At 40.2% G+C, this 19,749-nt stretch overlaps 1 protein-coding gene across 1 annotated transcript; it reads right to left on the bottom strand.

Moving 5' to 3' along the window:
• Positions 1 to 4,729: 4,729 nt before the first annotated feature.
• On the bottom strand, positions 4,730 to 7,870 carry LOC308295563 (glial cell line-derived neurotrophic factor-like; the record flags this gene model as incomplete). Its single annotated transcript, XM_080738615.1, has 2 exons — positions 4,730 to 5,334; positions 7,663 to 7,870. 2 exons carry the CDS (start codon positions 7,868 to 7,870, stop codon positions 4,730 to 4,732), a joined length of 813 nt encoding a protein of 270 aa, XP_080594741.1.
• Between the last annotated feature and the right edge of the window lie 11,879 nt (positions 7,871 to 19,749).

Here is a 19,749-nt window from a genome sequence, read left to right as displayed (position 1 = left end):
GTGTGCGTGTGAGAAAAGGAGGGTGGAAGAAAGACAGAGGTTGTGTGTTCCTGTTTTAAAGTGACAATGTCTATGTGTGTCTGTGTATAGTATGTGTGAGCATGTGCGATTGTGCGTGTGACGCGTGTACATCTCTGTGCACGCATTGGTGTACAGTATATATGTGTGTGAGCTGTGAGGGACAGACATCCTCTATGTGTGTGTGTGTGTGTGTGTGTGTGTGTGTGTGTGTGTGTGTGTGTGTGTGTGTGTGTGTGTGTGTGTGTGTGTGTGTGTGTGTGTGTGTGTGTGTGTGTGTGTGTGTTGTATAGTGGTGTGATGAGTGAGGCCTGTGTGGCTGGTGGTCTAGACTAGAGGTTTGGCATTAGGCCAGTTGATGATGCTGATGATCAGTCTGTGCAGTGCGGTTCACAGATCCATGGTAATCCCCCTCTGCCTCTGCTTTGTGTTGTGTGTGTTGAAATGACAGTAGCCCGGGGTTTCTTAAACTACGGCTCACGGGCCTGATGGATCGCAGGCCTCTGTCTGGCAGGCCCCCACGTGATTAGAGAGGCGCTGGGTTTCTTTCGTTCCCCGTGCAAAGCTAGATGTCTCAGATTTTAAAATGTTTTTGGCTTTTTATTGCCTGTTTTTATGACGGTAATCGTTGGCAGAAAAATGTTTCTCTTGCTTTCATTCTCCTTTTTGTTCTCTGTGTTTCAGTGTTGGCCGGAGGTCTACTTAAACCTTTTACGACCATAGCCGGGATGAATGATGGAATTCCTCACCCTGGCTGGCACACATCGGCCTCTTGAAAATGTTTCAGTGCTACAACACACAGACAATCCGTGACCCTTATTTGGGTCATGACCCAGAGTTTAAGAAACCCTGGGGTAGAGAACAGTTGTAAAGAAAGCCCCCTGTCTCGTGTTCCCCTTGAACTGGTAGTTCACATTGTTTTTCTGCTCTCTTCATCTCAATCACAGCTCTCTTGTGTAGGTCCTGTGGTTGTATTTAACATTTCCTCGTCATATAGGCTGACTCATATGGACAGGGACAGATTCCAGGGCAGTGAGACAAAGAGGCTCTAGCGGTTTCGGTTTGTCTGATATCTCGTAATGTCCCACAACATATCTGATATGACACTGATTACGTTTAGGTTATCATTTGTATCTTTTCTCACGCTGGATGGCACAATAGTGGGACACGGCCTGCGCCCACAATTGCTACATCCTGTAAACATGCTGGTGCAAGTGGCCTCTCTCGTTTAAGATGAATGAATGATGAGAATTTAGACTGTGATGCACAACTTCGTATAATGTAAATTGTAAAACCTTCTCAAAATTAGAATTTGAAACACAAAAGAGCTTGGTGAAAGTCAAAGAACATTGCTTATGACCAGAGGGACTGGTTTAAATCTATTTGACTTACAGTACTTCAAAAGAGTGGGAGTCAGGGAATTGGACATGATATACTTTTCCAACTCTTGTTAAATGTCAAGGAGTTATACTAACTGGCCAACAGCAGCCTTTTCACACTCTGTCAGAAAATCATTCAAAATATTCTATTTTCCTTTACATAAATTGGATTGTCATTTTGTGGCTTTTCCCAATTGTATTACAGTTACAAAAAGGTGTCCTATCCCCTCTATCCTCCTTTTCTTATGCATTTATAATATTAGCTCTAAACTCCAAAGTGTGGGTTATTGTGTTTGATAAACGCAACCAGTTCTTGCAAAGCTAGCTTATTTAGCACCTGTTGGGACACCATCCCCTTCGCCACTAACACCTGTGTTGCGTTACACTCCCATGTCCAGTTCAGTGTCTTGTTCTGGAATTCTATCCTTCATTACACACTCCCCTGACACCATGAACAAAAGAGCAGCAGTCTCATTTGTCTAATGACATTTTCCCTTACTTGTCAGTTGGCTCTAATGGCTTCCTCTGTTGTCCTCACCTTAAGTTGGACATAATTCTTCCACAACATGGCCAATTGCAGTTCCAGGGATAAGATTACCTAAAAGTATAAATTGGGTTTCAATGCAAAAAAGAAAAGAAAAGGGCATTGTAGCATAATCTGTAACATATAATGACTATATGTTGCACGCATTAACCTAGAAAAAACTCAAAATTACTCTACTTAACAACACATAATGTACTGACAGACAGTGGTGTAAGAACATCATGTAAGTAGTGTATAAACATGGAGGAAACTGACATGTACTACATGCAATACATTCTGGAGGAAGGTCACAAGTTAAGGTGGAAGATGACAATATACCGGTAGAAGCTGACTGCAGGGGTGTTGCACCAAATTCTGGGCCCTGGGTACAAGGATTCACTGCGGGCCCCCCATGAATGTTCTTCATAGGGGGAGGGGGTTTAACCCATTTAGACTGGGAACGCATAAGTATGCATTATTTTGTGCTTTAACTATTGAAAAATAGCAGATATACAAGCTCACAGCGCGGCTGCGAGCTTGTAGATCTGCTATTTTTGAAAAATCGTGAAAAAGTCTTTGACTATTTCAAGTCCTTCTAAGGTTTTTTGAAAAACCTATGATTCTATGTCAGTGTCATAGTGCTCAAACCTTTTCATGTGAAGGACCCCCAAAATGATATGTATTTGGCCACGGACCCCCGTCTCAAAATATTTAGTTCCAGGGACCCTCCAAAAGCAACATTTTCACGACTTTTCAGAAATAGCTAAAGTATAAAATAATTAAGGCCCCTCCACCTTGGGCCCTAGTAACTCGGTCCCACTTTTCCCCCCCTTGCGACACCCTGGCTGACTGTTAGATCAGCTGAGTAATATGGCCATCTAGTTGAGAAACCAGGCTCAAGTGAGTCATGGTCCAGAAGACAGCGAGAGGATGGGCTGAGTAACCTGAGAGAGAAGGTGATAGATCGGATATCGACCACACACGCACTAGTTTAGGAAGATATAGCTACTCTTCTCAAATTCTCCAACTCCTATATCGCTGTCTTCTCTATGGTTTAGTTTAACTTCATTTCTCATTTCTTCCCCCTCCTTTCTTCCCTCGACAATCATCTTACTGTAAACCTCTTGGCTTGTTCTTGCGTGTTGAAATAAACATACATAATGATGTATTGTCATGGTACAAACAGGCTGCATGCATGCACTGGGAAACATTTCACACAGCGGATGTTTTCTTTTCTCTGACCTCTCTGTGACACTCCATTCCTACATATGACCTGCATTGTTTCTCTATATATCCAATTTCTGTTCTGAATAAACATATCGTCGTTGTCAGGCATAAACCTCATATCTCCAAGTTCCAAATTTGTATGTTTTTTTCGTAAAGTAAAGCCCTGCCTCATCATACAAGGCCGTCACACAAAAGTAGTGAAAACAGCAGATCTACAAGCACACAACGCCTCGCGGTGCGAGGCGTTGTATGCTTGTAGATCGGCTGTTTTCACTAGTTTCATTCATTTTTAAAATGATAAATACAAAAGGAACGGTTTTGGACATATAAGGTTTCCACCCGACAACGACGATATGGTTATTGCCATAAGGACAAACAGAGAGAAGTGTGGGTCTGTTTCTCCCTCCATTCTCTCCTCTCTTGTGTCGTCACAGCTCTCCCCTGATAACATCTAGCTCTATTCATCCTTTCATCTCTCTCCTCCATTCTTTTGCCGTCTTTCATCTGGCATCGATTATCTGATCTGACATTTACATACGAGACTCAGGAGAGAACTTATGCAACCTGAAACTAGGTGAGAAAGAAAAAAAAAGAGAAAAAAAGAAGGGGAAAAAAACAGACTAAGCTACGTACATTATAAGTTATGTAAGATGTGTTTAATAGCAGTTCAGTAAAAATATTTATAAAAAAACAATTAAATTGTATAAAAATAAAGTTGTGTTTTTGAGAGACTTGTTTTTGTATGAGATTAAATTGAGGAGTCATGGAGCAGTGAAAGGAAATATTATTCTTCAGTCCTGACTCCCGATTCATGTTTAGAACTACTGTACAGTGTACAGTACACAGTCTTTACCACATTCTACCGTACGTACAACAATGATCTTGTTAGGACACACAAAAACATGAAGGAATAATAGACTCCAAAATATTAAGGGAATGAAATTCTATCCAAGAAATCTGTCAAATTTAATCTATGATGATAATATATAAATCATGTAACGTTTAACTGCTTTTCTTTATGGAAAGGTGTCACATAAACTTCTCAAATTTGAAACTTTGGCACAGTTCAAAATATCACATTACAGAAATAAATAACATTTATTAATTCTATAAAACCAAAATAAATAGCAATAATAAGTTAATGAACTCATAAATTCCATAAATATTTCATAAGCGTATATAGCCTCCACTGAGTCTCTGTCTAATGTAATTTCAATCTTTTTGGTTAAATATCCTTGGAAAAGTCACACTTTGACTTTTGATCCCTGTAATCCAACTAAAGCTTTGGTTCTGAGTAGAAAACCTAGTCAATGCAACATGGACCAAAAGAGGAACACTGACATGACATTGTGGACATTGTGCACACTGTAAAATCCTGAGGCTTAATTTAACCCAGTGTACACATGAAACCAAATGGACCCTTTAAATGAACACTCAGGCTCTCACTGTGAACATTGATGCCAGTGTCTTCATTGTATTATTTCCTCATCCTTTGACAGACTTCAGAAATCCTACAGAATCGTGTTTTCAGTGGGAGTCGGTGCAAAAAGAATTACACCTTGCCTTCCACCGCTCACGCTCCCTATACGCAACCGCACTTCCTGGCAGAGAGCCTCCTCACAGTGTGGTAGATCATGTTGTCGTCCAAAAACGAGAGGTCGTCGTCAAACGCTGTTGGCCGACAGCAGGCATGCAGCGGGGTGTCTTTGGGCGGAAACTTCCTGTTGTTGACGAGATTGTTGAGGATCTTGTCGTAATTGGTCTCGGACTTCCTGCAGGGTCCGGAACAGTACCTGAATATCATTTCCTCGCCGGAGCGGTAGCCCAGTCCCAGGTCTGACACGTTGAGGTGGATCTGTCTTAGCACACAGCCCTGTCCCCGTCCTCTGTCCCCTCGGCCCGCACCTGCTCCCGAGCTGCTCGCTCGCCTTCTCCCGCCGCTCCTCCTCCCGGCGTCTCCTCCGATGGCTTTCCCCTTGCCTCCTGTGGTCCTCTGGCTCGCCCCCTTCTGTCCTTTCTTCCTCTCTCTCCTGTGCCGAGTCCTGTCAGAGCCCACGGTCTCTTTGGAAAGGGGTGAGGTAGAGGAGGTCTGGGAGGAAGAGGAGGAGCGCCGCACTCTGCTGATGGTCACTTTGATGAAGTCCACCACGTCTTCGAACTGCTCTGGAAGGTCCTCGTCCATGGTGTCTGTGAGTTTATTGATAGAGAGAGAGATATGTGGTTTCTGAGTACATTCTTCAACACACCATGGGTGTCTGAAAAAGTCTCTCACTACCACTTGCTAATATTAAAGTAGGATTTATCATTAAGTGCATGAAATAGCCAATCAATAGCCTACTTACTAGTTACTACATGCCTTATTACATCTATATGTTTGTGTTGTTTCATGGCATTGTAGGTAGGAATAAGTACTAGTTTACAGATATTGAGATTGAGCTATGGATTTGGGTGCACAAAGGAGGACACCATCCTGGACCAAACATCCTTTATTCCAGGGGTCTTCAACAGGGGGTCCGGGACCCCTTGGGGGTCCTCAGAGTTACTACAGGGGGTCCTCCAAATGTTTGTGTGATAGGAACTTCCCCCTTTCTTCTAACCACTTGAACCCTAGCGTCCATATTCTGAGAACTTTATCCAAAAATAGCAGATCTACAAGCTCACAACGCCTTGTAGATCGGCTATTTTCGGCAAAGAGCTTTGGAGTGGGAAAAGAGCAGACTAAGTACAGTGAAAGGTCAAGTTTATTAAGTGTTGACCGTTCAAGTGGTTAAATATCTGAAAACACACATTAACATGAATCCAAAATACAATGTTGATCATGCTGTCAAACAATGAAACTATATGAACAGATTGTGGGGATCCCTGCTTCATCTCTCTCTCAACTAAGGGGTCCTTGGTCTGGAAACGTTGAAGACCCCTGCTTTATTCTGCATGGCCCATACCACAGTATGCCCACCTTCCGTTTGCTACTTTGCTTCACAGCTCTAACTAAGGAGGGAAAATGTCTGGATTTAATTGTGCAGTGGCACAGTAGGTGTGAAGAAATAGCTTCTAACCAGAATGCTTTGCTATCTTTGTGTGCCTGACAATGAGGTGATAGGTATAGAAATCTGCCACAAGAAAGGATGAGATAGTGGGTGTAAAAGACATGGCATGGAACCAATTATAACCACAACGCACTGAGTGAAGTTAGTTTTTAGGATTGGCAGCTTACTGACGCAGTCATGCACTGAAGGCTTAAGCATTCAATGCATGACTGTGTCGATGAAGTATAAGTATTCATAATCATAGGTATTGTCTATATAGTCTAGACTAGAGCATTGGATCTCAAAGTGGGGTCTGGGGACCCCAGGGCTCCTTGGGGGATGTTCCAGTTGGTCCCCTGTTATATGATTGACAGTTAGAACCAAAAGGACCCTTATAGGCCTGGCTGTAACCCCAAGATTATAGGGCATAGTAGTGGGCGTGGTTTTCTGGTGCCACAACAGATCGGCCATTCATTTTTCCCATAGAGATTTACTAAAATGTTTAGATCAATTATTTTAAGCCTAGAATCAAGCCATCCAGGATCCTGGTGAATCATGACTATAAAACCTTTGATTCTGTAAAAAACACATTTTAAAATGGCTAAACAAAGGGTATTAGGTAGGGGTATATCATACAATTATTATTTATTTATCTACACAATCAAAGGTTTTACGGTCATGATTCATCAGGATACCGGATTGCTTGATTCTAAATAATTTGTATAAATATCTTTGAAAATCTCTATGGGAAAAGTTTTTTGGGGGGAATCAGAAAACCACGCCCACTGCTATGCCATATACAGATGGAATGGACCCTTGCATGGGCCCATTTGGTTCCATTTGAAAACTTTAGAAAAAAGAAAAAAAAAGGAAAAAGAAAAAGGAGAAATGTGGGTTTGTCCACCTAATGCAGTGGTTCTGGTTCTTAACCTGTGGGTCAGGACCCCCAGGGGGTCCCCACATGTTTTTTGGGGTGGGTCCCCAGATGACTGCAGTGAATGAAGTGACAATTTATTAATGTAGCCTAAGGACTTTTAAGACCCTTTTAAAACCGAAAGAATAAGAAAAAAAAGACCATTATTACAAAATATAAGAAAGAGGCTGACATTGTATATTATGTAGAACCGACTCATATAAAATTGAATGCCTCAACTATGTTAGGGTGGGGGGTCCCCAGGTATGATTGATTGATTGATTGATTGATTGGTTGGTTGGTTGGTTGATTGAATACTTTAAAGTTTGTGTATGGTACAGGACAGTAGGCTACAGTTCACACAAGCCAGCATATAGGTCAACTAAAAGGATAAAGACCAGAGGAAAGCTTTTAGGCTTGTTTAAATTGGAGTCCCTTTTTTCTCAATTCATGGGCCTAAAACATTAAATGACAGACATGAAAAGGTTTTGAACCACAGGCCTAAAGCATGCCCTTGAAAATAAATGATAATCTGCGATGAGAATCACACTGATCAAGAGGTGCTGTTGCACTTACATGTTTCTTCATAAACCGACGTCTTTTCCCCGTGGTGAGTGATGACCGGGATACGTGGGGAAGTAATAGACAGGTTGATCTGGATGGGCTCTGGGCGCTCACGTGGTGGTGAGGAGAACGGGCTGGACCGTGGGTTTGTTTTCACGGGGCTGCAGCGCACGCTGCTCAGCAGGATCAGACAGGTGGTCAGGCTATCCCATAACTTCATTGTCCACTTCAGTCCGAGAGAAGAACATGTCGTAATGCGAAAACAACAGACATCCTTTTTAAGTTTAGTGCTCTGCGGTGCGCCTCCACGTCAATGAGAGGAGATGGAAGAGGGTCGCCTTCTTCATGATCACCTCGTCCTATTGTCGGCATCCCCGGACGTCAAGCCACAGCTCCAAACGTCTGTTTGAGTTACACGGAGATGCGTCATTCATTAAATAAATGAACAGTGTGTTGGATCCTCATCATCCTCAACAGGTGAGTTGCGAGAAAAGAAAAAAGACAATCTGAAGGTTTCTGATTATCCTCTTACGGGCTGTAAAGTGTCCAAATGTTTGCACATGAAGAAAGAAAACGTTATTCCCACGAACTCACTGTAGCCTAGGCCTAATTCACTTTGGATTTCATTCAGCATGTGTGTCGATAATAGCCATAATGCCTATCCTTTAAGTAGGCTATGTGGGTTGTGTGTCCATCCCTGCTCCTGCTCCATCCATTGCTTGCTTCTTCTGAACTGTGAGTGGAGACGAGGCAGGTTTATAAGGACAGATGACGTATTCACACTGTTTGGGAAACAGTGGGTCGGGACCCATATGTGGGTCGCGGATGACTTTTTATGGGTCCCTTAATTTTTGGTTTCCTACATTTTGGTTTGAATTATTATTATAAAAAAAAAGAAAAAAAAAGAAAGGTAATTTCATGAATAGATAAAATACATTTCTAAGAAAAGCCATACATTTGCTTAAACAAATGTTTAAGAAGTAGGCCTAGTGAAAGGCTTGTAGATCCAAAGATCTAGTAGGGCCCTATTTCGTCCATGCCTTACCCCTTTAACTCTTTTGACATTATTATTATTATTATTTTAAATAGCTGATCTACAAGCTCCCAAAGTGTCGTAGATGATGGGCTATTTGAAGTATTTTAAAATGTTTTTCAAAATAGTAAAAAATCTCCTAATCTCTCTTTTGGGTCAGAAGAAGAGGTAATGAAACATTTTGTAAATGGGCATACTAATGTGAGAGAGAGAGAGAGAGAGAGAGAGAGAGAGAGAGAGAGAGAGAGAGAGAGAGAGTAAAATAACACAGAAAGGAGTAAAATAAAGACAAAGTATTGCTTAGTATAGTTTCACAGTTCACACTGTTCCACACTTACAAGCTTCTTGATTTTCATTTGTATTTATTTGGATGAAAGTTGACACATGTTTCTAATCAGCCATTCAAAACACACCAAGTAGATTGAGTTTCCACTTAAAATCACAATGAGCTTGAAATCACACAGAACTTGTGACATCTCTATGTTTGACTGGCGGTTGAGGATTTAGAGGTCATATATCTGGCTACCAGTGGGTATTGTTGTAAGGTTTCAACAGGACAAGACTTTTGCCTCTAAGTTTAATGTGTTGACTGACAAATGTGAGAAATTCTTGAGATTGGTATGTGCATGTATTAATACTGTTTTATTATGTAACCTAATCTAAGGTGCATGAGGGAAATATCATTTTGCTTGACTTTACAATTCAAACCCACCAGGCCTACACCATTCCAAGGCCAGCAGGTCTCAAAGTGCGGTCCGGGGACGGACGGACTGACGGACGGACGGACGGACGGACGGACGGACGGACAGACGGACGGACGGACGGACGGACGGACGGACATACATACATACATACATACATACACCTGTACATACTACATACATACATAGGCTTACATACATACACACATACATACATACATACATACATACATACATACATACATACATACATACATACATACATAGGCTTACATACATACACACACACAAATACACACATACACACATACATACATATATATACATACATACATACATACATACATACATACATACATACTTACATACATACATACTGGTACATGGTAAAGCCAGATGTATAGGAGCAGTTAGCACCCCTCCAAAATTAAGAAAAAATATAATAATAAGCAATATGAAATAAATATACAACATAAATACATGAAGATGACAAAATAAATTGGGGTCCGTGGCAAAAACCTTTTCAGATGGGCGTCTGTGGCCAAATATATATAAAACATATCCAATAAGTCAGTGGTTCTCAAACTTTTTCAAGTCAAGGACCCCCAAATTGACACTTATTAGCCTGCAGACCCCCATTTGAAAAGATATGCCATCAGATACCCCCATAAGAGAAGGTTTTTTTTACAGCTCTAGCAGTGATTCTCAACCATTTTAATTTCAAGGACCCCCAGTTTGACATGCATTGGGCTATGGACCCCATTTAATGGCATTTCCATCTCTGAGACCCCAACTTATGTTGTAAAATCAATGTTAATTTAACTCTGACAAATGGAACCAAATGGTCGCGTTGGGGTCCATTTGGTTACATATCCAAAAGGGTTCTAACTATCATTTAGCTGGGGACCCCCTGGAACTCCCTCAAGCACCCCTGGGGGTCCCCGGACCCCACTTTGAGAACCAAAGTAACCTCATGGCTCTCAGTCGACACACCAGATACATACTGTATGGAGCATCCAAATATTCTGTAGTAGTAGTTAGATAAGTTTAGTGAGTAATCTATCTCTTCCTCAATTTCTCAGGTGAAGGATCTGAACAAGACTTCACATGTTTACACAGAGGAGGTATGTACCGTATGCTAATAAATAAATAAATAAAATAAGGTAAGGATCTGAGCAAAGGAATCTACTTTTTATTACTGAGACTCGCATGCTGGCCGGGGCAAAGACCAGAGTGAATGTTGGAGCTCTCAGGGGACTTTGTGTCATGCAGTCACTGCATGCGTGTCAACTGTTCTCCTGCCAGGAGTATTATACGTAGCCTACTGTAGGTTGTTTGTTTCACTGTACAGCAACAGCATGGTCCTGGACAGTGTAACATTACCCACCCAGCTGTAAAGCGTTAAGGCGTATGTAGCACAGTAACATGGACCCAAAAGATGAGCTGAGATAATCTAATCCACTTTATGATATTTGATTCAAAGTCCAGACAGAATCTGCAGCTCTCTAGTTAAAGAGCACACCAAAGTAGAAAATGTATATAATTAGTTGTAGTAGCCTTTCTATAAGCTTTGAGTCTGGGGACAAAATTGGGTCAGAGGATTTTCTTGTTTTCTTTTTTTTTAACCAGTAGGGCTACACAACATGATCTGAATAATGTGTTTTCATTGGAATGGCACAATCAGAGGTCAGAACTACACTTCTCAAATGTGCCCCCCCCCCCCCCCCCCCCCGTAAGTGAACAAAATGGTTCAGCTGGGTTTTAACGAAGAAGAATACTAAGTGAAGAATATAACCTTCATCTTTCAATGGCTGTGTAGAGGATGCAGTCAGTGAAGGAGTTTCAATGTCTATAAGTTGCCAACTATCCTGTTTTAAACACCATATTGTGTCAACTTGTGTATCAATCAGTTTGAGTAGGTGTGACTTTTTGTTTAATTGTGGATATAATTTCTAGTTATAGCCGTTTCTGCAGTTATGGCACATAATCAATAGCGAGAACTGCATGTGCACACAAATCTTTGTATTTTATTACCTTTTAATAAGTTCAAGGTCACAAGTAATCACAAAGGTCGTGTTGCAATCATTTGTGTGTCACACTGGTCATGCAAAAAAACAAACAAAAAAAAAACGTTTGAGCATGTACATGTGACTGTGAAGTTGTACAAAATTAAAGAGATCTACTGTATTTGCTTATGTCTGTAACAGCTAGCACGGACCGGTATAAGCACTTAGAACGAGGCATCCCTTTCCATTTAACTGCTCACTTAACTGCATGGAAATACCTCATCCTCAAGCAATTACTCCCTTGCCAAGCGGCAACTACGCCAAACAGACAACCATTTCCTCTCCTGCATACACTCTAAGAAAGATTTCTGTGACCGAGTAAATAGCACTATTAGAAAAAGTTATATTTACTCAATAAAATCACTGAATATCATGTATGTGATTGTTTGAGTAGGTCACACCAAACAAAATGAGTAAAAATCCAACTGTTCTTTTTGAGTTAGATGTACATATATTATTTGAGTTAATTTCATGAGAATAAATTAGTATTTGACCAACTGATTTTATTCATGAATTATACTCAATTTGTTTTGGTAATTTTCCTTCATAATATTTGAGTATGGAGTACTTATATGGATCAATTTAAAAAGACCCTTAATTATTATTCATTTCAACTTAATAATCTTTCATCTCTCACAACAACTTTAACAATTGAGTAGATATGACTAAGATTCAAAATTGTACACAAGGGTTCATGGGAAAGTTCTACTGGAACATTCTGTCAACAAACAGCAGCAGCACACATCTTCTTCAACAAGAAACCTGGAGAGTGTTTGCAAATATTGGTAAGTAGATTTACTGTATCTTTGTGCATATAGGCTACACAAATGTATTGGGTATAACTTATGTTCTTTACAAAGGTTTGCAGCTAGTTAAGGTTACAGTGAGAGGAATGTGCAAGCCCTCTAGTCATTGTGACTTTTTGCATTTATTACAAGCTATGCACAGCTGCATACAATGGTGTGTACAATGAAGATACAATGCACAGGTATAGGCCTACATTATTATCTACATGTCTTCTTTTTTACTCTCTTCCCCTCATCTCTGTCTTCCAGGTTAGTGCAAAGTTCAGGATGATCACCACACTGAATCTTGAGCCAAAATGTATGGCAATGTTGGACTTCTATACCCCCAAACTACTGTCCATGTTCCAGTCCAAGAAGGGCAGTTTGGGCACAAATGAGTATTGTACTTCAGGTATGAAACTTTCATTTACTCTAACTGCTTTAATTATATTTCACCTGGCTAATGACAATAATTACTATATTAATTTATGCTAAACTCATCTTTATCCCCTGCAACTCTCTCTCTCCTGATTATTCATTTCTAAATGTATGTCTTAATAGCTACTAAGGACAGTCTCCCAGCTTCCGTTGCTAAAACTGGGTTGTGGAAACAATTGTATTGCCAAAGTTTATGTTAGTTATGAAAGTGCAGTCATACTTTTTCTTTATTGTTCAAATAATTATTTTTCTATTCTGCAGAGAGGAATCCCCAATCAACGAACACGAGAGGTCATCATCCGATGTCTCATCGACCATCTGGAAGAAGATAGTGTCAAGATCAAGGACTTTCAAGTTAGTAAAATAAATGTTTTGACGTTTTAATGTCATCGTGGATGAGACCATCACATGCAAAGGAACAGCATAGTGATGTCCAGAGAATGAGGTTGTGACATTGGCTGAATGGCTGTTGCATCCGTTGCATGTCTGGTCCAACTGATTCAAGATTATGCCCAGGGCTGCATGTGTGGAGACAGCTAGGATTGCTCAATGTGTGTCTGTGTGTCTTGTAACATTTAGCCTGAAAGTGAGCTCTAAACAATTATCTTCACAATGTGTGCAGGAAGGAAGCTGCTGGTGCACCTGTCAGAGTAGAAGAGAAGTTGACAGAGGAGGTGATGATGAAGAAGATGAAGATCTACCTGCTGCAGAACCAAGAGGACTCAATGAATGAACCTACTGATGTAGGTATTGTGATTAAGGGCATCACTGCCCTCAACAATCTTGGGGGTCTGCTGCTATCTGTTGGGACTGTTCTATGCCTTTAATCTGAGATACCCCAAGAACCTCAGATATGGTCTTGAGATGTTCCAAAAAGTACTAGTTGAGTTGGATCCTGGACACCTTTCAGCCAAAGTTCAGAGACTGAAAAAATGTCTGCTTGCCGACTACTGTTCAGCAAGATGCTCTCAGAAAGTGGGTATAACCTACTGAAAGTGGATTTATTGTCAAAACAGCATTTTTGCAATGGTATTTGTTGCTGATAGTAATTAGTTAATGTAAAGTGTTTGTTTCTGGTGCATTCGAGTCATAATGCAAACAGGTCAGTTTAGCATATAGACATTACACGTGTGCATAGTCAATATGTTTAAATGTTGAGCTACTGTAAATGCTTATTTATTATTTCATATTCCAAGTTGTGATTTTCTTTCATGCCAAATGGCCTCTGACTGTCTTTAATGTATTTTGTGGTTATGACTTACTGTTCATTTGATGGGCTCATTGTTCTTATGGTGCATAATGTTTGACAGACTGCTTACTTACAGTATGCACAGTTTAATTAGAGGTACTTATATACAGTATTGTGAACACACACTGCTCTTTAGTAAACAGAATTTTAAAAGTGTCAGGGATACCCCTTTCCTGATCATTATCTTTAAACATATTGTTTTTGCAGGCATTGTTGCATGTCATTTACATACTAAAGTATGTTGAATGTTCATACTTGATGTGGTGTTACACTGGTCAAAATTAGTTGATTAAAAACATAATTATCTGCATAATTATTTCATGTGTATTCATTTGACATCATGTACTCCTGGAGTAAAAGGTAAAGTAAATGAAAGGGGTAAATGGTACTATATGAATTAAATCAATAAAAGTAAATGAATAAAGTAAATGTGACATATTTGTTTTGTTAAATCATACTCTAATATTCAATTAGATCTACTTAATATTTCAATGTATTTACTTGTAGTCTTTTGTGGCATTGACTGAATAATTTAATTATATCTACTCAATTTCTTTAGGTCATTGTACTCAATTTTAGTTGTTAATAAGTACGTAAAAGTTTTGGTTACTTTTACTCAAATTAATTGAGTATCATCTACCTGATTTCATAACAGTAATATTTACTCAATATTTTTGAGTGTAAAAATGTTTCACCAATAAAATTGAGTAGAGCCTAGTTTTTGTTTTTAGAGTGTAGACTGAGGTTGAATCGGGGGATGACCTGTGATTAAACCTGGCAGCCATTTTGGGGTTTGATTTGACTCACATGTAAGGGGCTAATTGCACGGGTCATTTCACCCCTTATAATGGCCCCAACATGAAACTACAGCCATGGAATGGCCGAGTCCGTGGGTGGGAGGAGGTGACAGCTGGAATGGAGGGCTGATTAGGAACACTGCTCCTTGAAGACTATTTCATTACCTCCTTAAAGGAGTTTGAGTGAAATCTTGGCTAAAGAGGGATGATATATTGTCCATTTGAGGTCCCATTTATGCACTAAAAAGCCTGTTTACAATTTTGTACTTAGTAGAGATTTTGTGTTCCACCAGGTGGAAGATACAGGGAGGGTCAATGAAGCAATTTACTTTAATATATGGTAGGAGTTAAGACTAGGGGGCAAGAGTGGCTGATCCTGAGTCAACCCTCAGGGGCAACTTCAACCAGAACAGTGCTCAACTGACTTTAGGTTCACTCAGTTCAACATGTGGATTCTCATCAATATTCCAATATAGTGAAACGTCTGGTATGAGCAATTTGCTATTTTTGCAAGCTGAGAATAAATGTTTTAGGACTATGTGATTAAATGTAATACCTTTAACCACCTGAACCCTAGCATCCCTATTCTAGAGCTAACATTCTGCAAATATAGCCAATCTTCGACAAAGATATTTAGTTGGGAGCGAAAACAGGATGGAGCACTGATGGCCCTTGGGAATCCGGTCAATGAGTATAGTTTTAATGCATTGATACTATTGAAAAAGAATTGATCGATTGATTGATTTGTTTGGTTTTTAGTGTTTTTCTTTTAGTGGCAAATGGCAATAGTGAAGTGGTCATCAGTGCCCATCAGTGCCCATACCCTGGGTGGGGTTGGTGAGGGCCTTTCTGTGTGGAGTTTGAATGTTCTCCCTGTGTCCCCTAAGTAGGTACCCTCACAAAAACATTCAGTAATCGTGGTCTCATGCCAGGGCCTGCTAAGAGCCTGCAAAACAGTTAGCTTTCATAAGAGATAAGCACAGCTGAAGAATTTGTTTTCAACTAGGTGGAAGTATTATGAAATAAGTGCTATAAAGAACTTAGTGTACTTGGCAAGCCACTGTGATGTTTAGAAGGTAATCCACACCACATGTAGCCTGGTGTTGCTAAAGCATCCGTTGTGGGAGAGATCACTCAGATCAGGGAAGGGCTGTTTTGAGAAGGAATGGTGGCCTGACCATTTGGAATAGACTTTTTGAATTGTAGGTGTCACCAAGAGAACAATCTTTTGGTTAAGTAGAACTTCCATTAATTTTGCCCATGTATAGGTAGATAGTAGGACTGCTTGCAATTTCAGTGTTGTCTCAAATTGACCACTAGGTGGCTGTATAAGGACACCCGTCCTTAACTAAGGCCTGGTTTTAGATAATTGAAAAGAGAGCAGTTGTCACCATCAGCATCAGCAGAGATGGGAGACACAATCATGGTGTCTCTCGTCATTGATTGAAAAGTAGGCTGAAAATACTTTCCCTGTTGTCTGGCTGGACACAAAAACACAGTATAATTGGCAATAGCTTAGCTAATAGAACCTATATCACAGGTTGATAGCATCTTTTATTTTAATTATTGGTGGGATGAAATACTTAACACACAAAATAATGCCATTCCTGTCCCATTTCCTCACAGCTCTCACTGAGGTAGCAATACTTTAAAATGTTATTTATTTTCCAGATGACAAGCAAAACAACTGCTAGTAAGCCATGGGTACAATATTATTTATGATACATTACATGTACAGCATTAAGAAGGCTACTAGTAAGATGCCTCAGGGCGACATTCTTGACCATCTGGCCAGTGATGTATATCGGACCAGTTACCCATATATGGAGATCCCTGTACTGTATATAGTACATCCCTTTTATGCCCATACATGGAGATCCCTGTCTGAACCAGACGCACAGATATGGGCTTTCTTCCTCAGTCCTCCATATATGTGCATTCCCATATGAAGTACTGTTAGATATGGGCTTAATATTGATGACATCAGGGATCTCCATATGGGCATAAAAGGGATTCTGTTAGAGTGGTTCCCATGACATCACAACATACAATATATTTTATGCCCATACAAGGAGATCCCTATCTGAACCAGCCACACAGATATGGGCCATGTCTTGGCCATCTGGCCAGTGATATATATCGATGACATCATGGATCTTCATATATGGGCATGAAAGGGATTCTGAGGAATACCCATATATGGACTTTTACATAGGTGATGTCACCTGTGATATCACCTGTGATGTCACAGTGATGTGTCAAGGGAACAAACCCAGGCATAGACTGTAAAAATGTGTACACACACAGCTTCACGGCTTCACGTACACGCGGACAAGCTGTGACATTTCTCATGGTAAATAACAGATTCTTTGAAATTGTGTACTAATCTGCTTGCAATACAAAACTAATTGTCTCCACCAGGCCACCAGGAGGCAGATTATTGAAAAAGAAAAAGAAAAAAAAATCCTATTACTCCTACAGATTTTGTCCAAACATCATGCAAATCCTACATTATGCACTTATTGCCTCTGGCCGAGTTGTCCGTCTTTGTGTCCGTCTGTCTTCGACCAGCTAATCTCCATCACTGTTGGCCCAGTCGCTGCAAAACTGCATGTGCATTGTGCACACACCCCCTGGATGTCATTTGTAGTCCTAAACGGCCATGTTGAGGACCAACACAGGTGTTTCAATTTGTCTGATTTGCATAGAACTAATGTTCTACGCCAATCAGAACACCTGTGTTGGTCCTCAACATGGCCGGTGTAGGACTACAAAATGCAACCCATGAATAGAGCTGCCATTGCAATACATTTTTTTATATTACTCTTACAGATTTTGTTCACAGTATCTCTTTAATGCCTTAAATCATGAATGCAGCTTGCGATTAGTGTGAAGCTTTGCACGCTCATTCCCACTAGGCGGAGGAGAAAACCTTGAAACCTTTCAAATCAGCCTCATGGTGTTGCTATAACAGGCCGATTCACCTTTTTACCAATAACTGCACTGATCCGAGTGAAACTTCTCACGCACACAGTGACAACTGAAGCAATCATGAAAAAAGTATTTCAAATCCTGCACACTGGTCTTGCTCAGCAGCATTAGTTTGTATTCAAAATGAAAGACCCTCTGGACCTTCATCAATAATGACTGTTAGTAAGGCAACAAAACAGCTTATAAGGTTGAATATGTAAGTTAGTTAGTGAATAAATGTGTTTGTATTGCTAAGAAACTCATAAGGCATTTAATGTTCTTGAGTAGTCTTATAATCTAACAATATGTATGTGTACAATGCTATTATTAAGACTTATTAACACATACATTTAATAAGCATCTTATAAGGACTTATACATTCTGTATTAACTATAAATTCATGCTTATTTACAGGATGTTCATTTAATCACTTAAAAGCATTCTTATTTTGGGGAAAGCTTTCACACGTCCCTAGAGCCCCGAGGGACTCCAATCAACCATATAGGATTTGAATTGTTAAAGTGCTACCCCAAAAAATGCCATCTATCATGAACTCAACATCAAATCATACCCAAATTGGAATAACATGTTGAGGGGCCTCTATAGAGTGCTCCTCCACTTTCACTTCTGGCCATAGGGGTGCCACAAACGCCACTGTCTGTCGTAAACTCTATTTCCCCCTTGTGTCCTGGGAACAAGCAACCAGGCCTGGTAGTGGAGATATGTGCTCAGCCTCAGAGGAGCACACTTCTAGTTTATTTTATTTTAATGTATTAACACATTCAGGCTCCAGCTAAAAGGATTGATTGTAGAATAGTTGGCAAAGGAAGTAGACCTACTATGATCTGATCCCTTTGTCTTGCTGTGACCCAGAAGATACATGATTATCATAAGTGGCTAATAATGGTATGCACGCAGATGGGTGAAAGGGAACAGAATAGAAATCAGCACAGCTCTGAACCCTGTGATGAGGTTGATTGTTGGAAACCGATGGTTACAGCTTTTGATTGTGTTGTCATCTGTGCTTGCAGGTGGTGAACCTTTGCTGCAGATTTTGTCTTGTTGATCAATTTAACCTTTTAAACCTAACCTTTTAAATAAAACACTTTATCATTGCTATAATTCTTAGCGCAACTCTAGGTTATGGAGAGGACAAGAATCCGTTTCAAGAATTAATGATTCCCTAGTGTCTACCCAGTACCTTCAAAACCACATCAAGTCATTTTAAGGTAAATCTCACATTTTAAATGTTTTCTTTTTTTTGTTTGTCTCTTCTACAGGTACATGTACTTCCAAGGTATGCAATTCCCTCTATTTCCTCAGCCCTTTTTTCCCTCAGTTTAGAGTTGTTATGATTGGGGATAGAGTTAGGGCAGGGGTCTTCAACAGGGGGTCCGGGACCCCTAGGGGGTCCTCAGAGTTGCTACAGGGGGTCCTCAAAATCTTTGAGTGATAGAAACTTTTTTCTCCTGTTTTATATTAACGATTTGAACCCTAGCGTCCATATTCTGTGAACTTTAGCCAAAAATAGCAGATCTATAAGCTCACAACGCCTCGCAGAATACAGTAGCAGATCTACAAGCTCACAACGCCTCGCACTGCAAGGCGTTGTGAGCTTGTAGATGTTGGTTGGTTTACTGTTGAGTGAAAAAAAAAACAGTGTTGCACATTAAGCTAATCATCTGGGGACCCCCCAACATAATTCGGGGACCCCCCGACCCACAGATTGAGAACCACTGTGACATAGACCACATGAGACTGACACAGTATGTCCATATATGGGCATTCCAAGAAATGGGCTTAATATTGATGACAGAATGCTATAGCACACACGCTCAATAGGGACAAGGGAGGACTGACAGATACAGAGATATTTATTTGCAAGTGTGACTCCTGTGGCAACCACACTTGCAATTTCCAATTGCATCTTTCTAGTTGTCCTAGCAATATTCTATAAATTACTTTTTCAATTAATTGAATAATGATCACTATACTTTTTGGGAGTGAGCATCTGTTGAATTAGAATTGCGTTTATTTTTGGAAAACAATTCGAATAGATT

The sequence above is a fragment of the Nannobrachium achirus genome, assembly GCF_963921795.1.
Source record: "Nannobrachium achirus genome assembly, chromosome: 12".
NCBI lineage: Eukaryota > Metazoa > Chordata > Actinopteri > Myctophiformes > Myctophidae > Nannobrachium > Nannobrachium achirus.
Note: the sequence above shows the minus strand (reverse complement) of the source record. Positions and strands in the feature narration are given on the sequence as shown.